We start from the raw sequence: 6,824 nt of genomic DNA, 5'->3' as shown, positions 1-6,824 counted from the left end.
TACACGGCCCCTTATCCCCGCTCCATGAAAAAGACTTAATGCTTTGCCTCTCGTCTCTATCATGATTTCTTTAAGTTTCCTTCTTGAGGGACAGACAGGCAGTAGGTACCCCAACAGAGTCCTCGTGCCACAGTCTCGCCGTCTCAGGAGTCTCGATCCCGGGGTTACACATGTGCAGCATGTTCAGGAGAGTCCCAGGATGCAAACTCAGAGCCGTTGCTCTGGGGGTCCAGTTCCTGGTACTTTTTGAGCCACCACCTGGTACTTTTCATGACTACTGTGGTCCATCCTGCAATACTGTTGCCATTTTCTTGTCATCTAATCCCTTGGTCACCACCTACTCTACCCAACTTGGCTTTTTGGGAGCAGTGACCACCCCTGGCCCACCTCTATATTTTCAGAACCCAGCATGGTGCCTGGCACGTCGCAAGTGCTCTGTAAATGTTTTCTGAATGACTGAAGACAAGGTTGGGAAGCCTCTCATGAGCAGAGATAATCAGCACTACTCACTGGGGCCTGAGGTGACAAGGATGTGCCCAGGAATACAGCCAGGCCCTGGGGACCTGGGGCCTCTGCTGCTCTCCAGGGTTGGCCAGGCCCACTTCCTAATGGGAACCTTTGCAGGGACCAGGTGACCACCTCCACCTTAAGAATACCCAGCAGAGAGCAGGGCCAGAGGTCACAGCAGGCTGGTTGCCCAGGAAACTAGGAGGGCACAAGCGCTCTGGTCCCCAGGACCTCAGCCCACACTGTCAATGGGAGAGGTAGGGAGGGCTCCCTACTCTCAAGGCCAGCTGCCCTACTCTTCTCCTGTCTGCTCCCCCCTCCACTCCCCAAAACAGCCCAAGCTTATTTATCACCCTCCCCCTCCACATCCCACCCCAAATGGTGACAAACAGAAACACCTCACCATCCAGAGACAAGATGTTCAGAGGCAAATGTTGGTCTGTTCAGAACAAGAGGAGAAAGCACACACCAACCCAGTAGGAAACCAGGAGGTTGCCTAAGGGCAGGGTCAGCAGGGGGGTCTGCGACTGGCTCCTGACCCACGCCTCAGGAAGAAGCAGAGGGACTGTCCTAGAGCAGTCTGGCACTACCCTCCAGGGGCCAGGGAGGCCAGGGCACAGCCTCCAGCTAGCTTAGGCTCCGGTTCACCCTAGCTCAGAGGGCACAGGACCAGTGAGTCCAGGCCCTCGCTCCGAAGCCTGCAGTGCCCAGACTAGAGAAGTCAGAACCTTTGGGGGGTGACGGGGGGACGAGTGGAGCTCAGCCTCTCTTTCCTAAAAGGCCCTGGTGTCACTCCTCTGCCGGGCCAGGGGAAGTCGGGTCTGCTCTCTTAACCAGGTTTCCCTTCTTCCTATGACAGTCCGACGGGGAGGGCAAGGCAGGAGAGAGAGAGGTCAGACTCGAGCAACTCCAGAGAGTGGGAAGTGAAGAAAGGGATGGGGAGCAGGGGAGAAGGAGCTCTCTCACGGGGACTACCCTCCGTGTGCTCCAGAAGCCAGAGGCCCTGTAGCAGGAGCCACGGGAAGCAGCTGAGGCATCATCAGCCGTGCAGTCTCGAGCAAGCCCTGCCTCAGTTTCCTCATCTGTAGGCTGAGGTCAATACTACCTGTGTTGCCTGGGCCCAGTGAGATGGAGGGGAGAGCACAGAGCAAGCATTAGACACGCAGTAGACACCTGGTAAATGGGGATAGCAGCCCCACTGTAAGCGGATCGGGAGGATTAGAGATGATGGGAAGTATACACCGCACAGGAAGCTCAATAATCAGCAGAGAACTCAGCTCTGCAGCTCTGGAAGCAGTGGGGATCCTGCGGGTCCCCTCTTCTCAGACGGGAGACACTGCGGGAAACACCGACCCAGGAACTGATTAGGCCAAATCAGTTCCTTCACAGAGCTGATAACTGCCCTGCCACCCATGCGGCCCATGAGACCTCTGGAGGCCAGGGTGAGGGAGGGGAGTGTTGGGGTCCTTTTTTTTTTTTTGAGAGGTTTTTGCTATAGGGCATGTGTGCTCTCCAGAAAGACAGAGAGAGACAGAGAGACAGAAAACAAGAAATCACCCCCCAGGGGGGTGGCCACACCGCAATCCTTTCTCCTCCATTCTCCTCTCGGGATCTTGGGCACGCACGCACACGCACCCAGCATGAGTTTAAGCCACTGGGTCCAGGACTTGAACTGCAGTCTACTACATGGGAGTTCAGGGACATAGCTATTACGCTAACTGCTGGTCCCATTGGGGTCCTTTATGTTAGGCCTCCTGTCAGCTCTTAGAAAAGGAGAAAGGTGCTGGGACCAGCAGTTGACGTAATGGCTATGTCGCTGGACTCCCATGTAGTCAACCGTGGTTCAAGTCCTGGACCCGGTGGCTTAAACTCACGCTGGGTGTGTGTGAGCATGAGTGCCCAAGATCCAGGGAAGAGAGTGGAGAAGAAGGGATTGTGGTGTGGCCATCCCCCTGGGGAGTGATTTCTCGCTCTCTGTCTCTCTGTCTCTCTCTGTCTTTGTGGCAAACACACAAGCCCCATAGCAAAAACCTCTGAGAGAGAGAAAAAAAGAGAGAGGAAGGAAGGAGGGAGGGAGAGAAGGAGGAAGGTGCTATTGCACAGTTCTGGGTGCTGCCAACCCCCCACTGGTCCTCAGGCGGAGAAGGCAGCCTGCTGAGCCCTTACTTTGCCCCCAGACAGTGGGCAAATGGGGACAAGACCAGCCTCCAACTCGTGTCTGGCTCCGCAGGGGCCACAGAAATAGGACCAGAGCAGCCACCCCGGGGCTGGCCCCGGGGAAGGGTGCAGGGATGAGCACCCAGGCTGGGAGCTGCCTGCATGGGAACAGCTCCTCTGGCCAGCCCCGTAGCTAGGCAACAGGCTCTCAGGAGCAGCTCAGTTTACTTTCTGTTTGGGTCTGTTTTGCTCCTGACATAACGCACTACTCAGATGACCTGGACGGGCTGCTGTGGGTGAAGGCACATCTCGAGGGCAGAGTGCTGCTCCTCTGCCCTTGTTTGCCCTCTCGGTGACATCCCAAGCCCCCACCCTGCAGTGCTGCCGGCCCCTTCCAGGGAGACATGCTGCTTAGACTGTAAGGAAAGGTATATTCGCACTCCCAGGGAACAGGGCAGGGATGGGGAGGGAAATGGGTTATGGGCCTGGGGTAAATGGAGCAGGGAGAGCACAGCCCAGAATGTCCCGCAGGCCCTGTGCCCTCGGGCCTGGAGGGGTAACAGCAAGTGTCCCTTCTGATGTCCTCATCTGCCCTTGGGTATTTTGATGTCATCCACAGGAGGCAGAGAACCTCAGAGCACTTCCCAGGCCAGAGTAAGTTAAGGGTCACCTCTTTACCTCCACATAGCCTAGTTCAGCCGAAAGAACTGCCCAGGGCCAGCAGGTGGTGCAGAGGTTAGGGCGGCTGGACCCCACATGGCTGACTGCACAGTTAGTGTCCCAAACCTGGTGGCTTGAAAAACGCTCCAGGCATATGTCTGCACAAACCTGAAATCCCAAGAGGAGAATGGAGGAATGGGAATAGTGGCATGGCCATCCCCCTGGGCGGGATGTGATTTCTTACTTTCCTTTTCTATATCTCTCTTAGTCTCTCTCCAGAGAGTGCATGTACCTTATAGCAAACCAAAAACCAACAAACAAAAAAGAACATCCTGTAATCACAGAGGTGGGTTTGGGAGTCGGGCTTTGATTCCAAGTCTGGCTACCACCTGGCTATTGATCCAGGCAAGCCTCAATCTGTTAAGTAGGGGTAGCAGCCCCATTTTCATTGTACCGGGAGGATTAGAGACAATGTAAAGTATGCAAAGCGAAGTACCTGCATGGGGTGCTCAATAAGCAGCAGTCACCAGTGAATATTCTCAAACTGTGTCCCCATTCGTGTGCCCCAGGAGCAGCTGAAGGCCTGTCTTTGCCTGTGTTCTCAGCAGAAGGCAAGTCCCTTTTCAGCACACGAGCCAGCCAGAGCTCCAGACAGGTAGTCACATCAGTCCTAGCAACCAGAAGGCTGCAAACTATGGGTGGTTTGCTGTTCCTGCTACTAGTTAAAGTGTCTTAGGCAAGACAATGTTTCTGAATTGCAGTTTCTTCATTGCTCCAATCAAAGTATGAATTCTGCCCTGCCCCATATTTCGAGCCTCAGATGGAATGCCCGGACTGCCACGACTCCATGGGATTAAAGTGAAGCCTCTTGGGTTCCTGGAGGACTCCATGGGCCGGCCAGGCTCTGAGCTTACTCAAAGAGGCCCTTTGGCTGGGTTATTCTTTGATGAGTTGAGGATAAAATAAACTCACTGATGGTACAGCCCTTGGAGTCCCAGAGGGAAGAACTTGAGCTGAAAGAAGTCCCCAGAGATCCAGAATGCTCAGAAATAGGGCCTAATGCCCTAACTACCCATCTCATTCCTGCCTCCTTGGTCTGTCCTCTTTCCCCGTCTCTGGCAAGCTAAATCTGCCTCCCTACCCCCACCAACTTAGAAACAGTCGGAATTATCCGTGCTTGCTTCTTCCCTAGTGCAGACAGCCAAGAGCTAATGCCATAGGAGTAGAGACCTTCGCGAGTCACAGCAGGCCCACGCCAGAGGCATGACTGAGCCCTCACTTCCTGAGCTGGTCCCAGGGCTGCAAGGAAAGAAACCAAGGCAGCTAACCCCAGCTTGGCTCTCGGTCCTGAGAGAGAGCTCTGCCTTCCAGTAGCAACCTTAGGACACCTGCAGCTCTGGGATGCCTTGGGTGCCTCGGCCTGAGACCTCTGCTCCTTCCTTCTCTTCTGGGCACATGCATCTGCCCTGGCTGGGCATTTAAGCCAGCCTGGCCCCTCCATGCAGTGCCATTCCCCAAACCCCTGCCCTCTTGTGAGTGGGGAAGTGGAACTTTATTTTCCATGACTAGGATGATGCCCAGAGCAGGGGGTGCTGGGGAGGGCAGTAAGGCTCTGAGACTCATTAACAGGACTACTTGGGCTGTCAGAGGTGTCCACCAGCTTCCCCAGCAAGAAGCAGTTCCTAGACCCAACGAAACACAAATCACATTGCTCTTTCCCGTTTTCCAAGCAGGCCTCCAGATTTAGGCTGCCAGCCATGAGATCAGATACCAGTCCCCAGAGTTTTCTTTTTAAAAGAATCTAAAGCCATCCTTCAGGGTTATTTTTGTTGTTGTTTTTGGGGTTTTCTTTTTGTTGTTGTTGTTGTTGGTTTTTTTTTTTTTTTTAGCTGTCCAAGCATAACAGATTGAGTGCATGCCCCCACTCATTGGATTCACTTGGGTCTCACCTGGTGGTAAGGAAATAGGTCTCACTTAAATAAACCTATGCCCCCTGACCCATACACCCATTTCTCCAGGAAGCTAATTTGTGCTGCAGCAGGAAGAAAAGAGGCAGCAACAAACCTGGTATCACATCAGCAGGACGCCTGTGGCCACCACTGGCTGCGGGAGCCAGAAACAGGGCCCTGGATATCAGGCCCTTCCTGCCTAACTCCCTTCATCCTCGCTGAGGCCAGGACAACCCAGGTGTGCAGGAAGCCTGAGCCATAGCATGATTCCTGGAAAAAGAAGGCAGCTTCTCCTAAACCTGGACAGGAGGCCTAGGTTCTGGTTTCAGCTCTGCCTCTGATGAGCTGAAGATGCTGAAGCCTAGTCCCCCTCTCTAAAAGCAGTCCTGGCAAACTGAGCTGCTGGGGGGATTTGAACAGCTGCCAGAGCAAGGATGCATCTAACACTACACACTCTGTTGCCTCCCCCTCAGCACTGCCTGACCCCAGCAGAAGGCCCAGTTTGGGCTCTCCAGGACTGTGGACTTGATAGCTGAAGACAGGGCAGGCTGTGCAGACCGAAGAAGTGGGTGGAATAGCTCACTCAGCTATGGGCACCCCACTCACTGGGGGGGGGAGGGGGGGTGCCGCAAAGCTGGCAGCTGGGATCAGGTCCAAGTAGTAAATCAAGTGTGTGCAATCTCCTGATGGGGCGTGCAGAAGAGAGGGTAGGAGTGTGTAATTCCCCAGAGGGCCGAGGGGAACTTGGGAGGGAGGCAGGAACGGCCTTGCACTGGGTGGTAAGTCAGGCTCGCTCCTTGTCCTTTGCCCACCATCCCCATGCGCCCCTTGCAGACCTGAAAGGCCACTTACCCTGGCTGCCCGGGAGGAGTAGGGATCCTCGAAGAGGGCCCACATGCGGGGTTGCCATCCGCGGCAGCCCCCGGACCCGGCGCCAGTGCCCGCGCCTCCCTCGTGGGGGCCCAAGCGTTGCAGGGCCAGCTCTCGCTCCTCATCGCCAGCCTCGTCGCTGGGCCCAGGGCCGCCGCCGCCTCCATCTGGGCTCTCGAAGATGTCGAGCGCTTCCTCGGCGTCGCGATGCTGTCGATAGGTCATCCAGCAGCAGGGTTCCACGTCGGTCTCATCGATGCCCCAGAAAGTGAGCTCTTCCTCGAAGAGCTGTCCGCACACGTCGGCTGGGCAGTGCAGCTTGCCGGTGCGGTAGTAGTTGAGCACGTAGGCGAAGACGCCCGGGTGCCTGTCGAAGAAGAACTCGCAGCCCCCGCCGCCGCTGCTGCCGCTGCTGGCGGGGCCCCCCGCCACGGGTTTTTTTTTCCCCGGCCGCCGGGATCGGCCAGCCAGGCGAGGCGGGTGCCCGGCAGGGTGCGCAAGGTGCTGCGGTAGGTCTCATGTCGCGTGCCGCCCACGTTGATGATGATCTTCTCCGACGCCTCGCCCTTGGCCATCTCCTCCTTCAGACATGTTTTGGACGGAGGCTTGTTCCCCGACTTGCGCCCGCGGTAGGAGGAGACACACACCGAGCTGATCATCAGAAGCGCTGCGGGGCTCCGG

The 6,824-nt window shown here is 56.0% G+C and overlaps 1 protein-coding gene across 1 annotated transcript in view; it reads right to left on the bottom strand.

The window, feature by feature from the left end:
- KCNC4 (potassium voltage-gated channel subfamily C member 4) overlaps positions 1-6,818 on the bottom strand; it is a 25,007-nt gene extending 18,189 nt beyond the window's left edge. Inside the window, 2 exon segments of the mRNA XM_006149559.3 lie at positions 6,126-6,592; positions 6,595-6,818. Of these exon segments, the coding sequence (XP_006149621.1) occupies positions 6,126-6,592; positions 6,595-6,802 (675 nt within the window). The 5' untranslated portion in view covers positions 6,803-6,818.
- Between the last annotated feature and the right edge of the window lie 6 nt (positions 6,819-6,824).

The sequence above is a fragment of the Tupaia chinensis genome, unplaced genomic scaffold, assembly GCF_000334495.1.
Source record: "Tupaia chinensis unplaced genomic scaffold, TupChi_1.0 Scaffold000270_2, whole genome shotgun sequence".
NCBI classification, from domain to species: Eukaryota; Metazoa; Chordata; class Mammalia; order Scandentia; family Tupaiidae; genus Tupaia; species Tupaia belangeri.
Note: the sequence above shows the minus strand (reverse complement) of the source record. Positions and strands in the feature narration are given on the sequence as shown.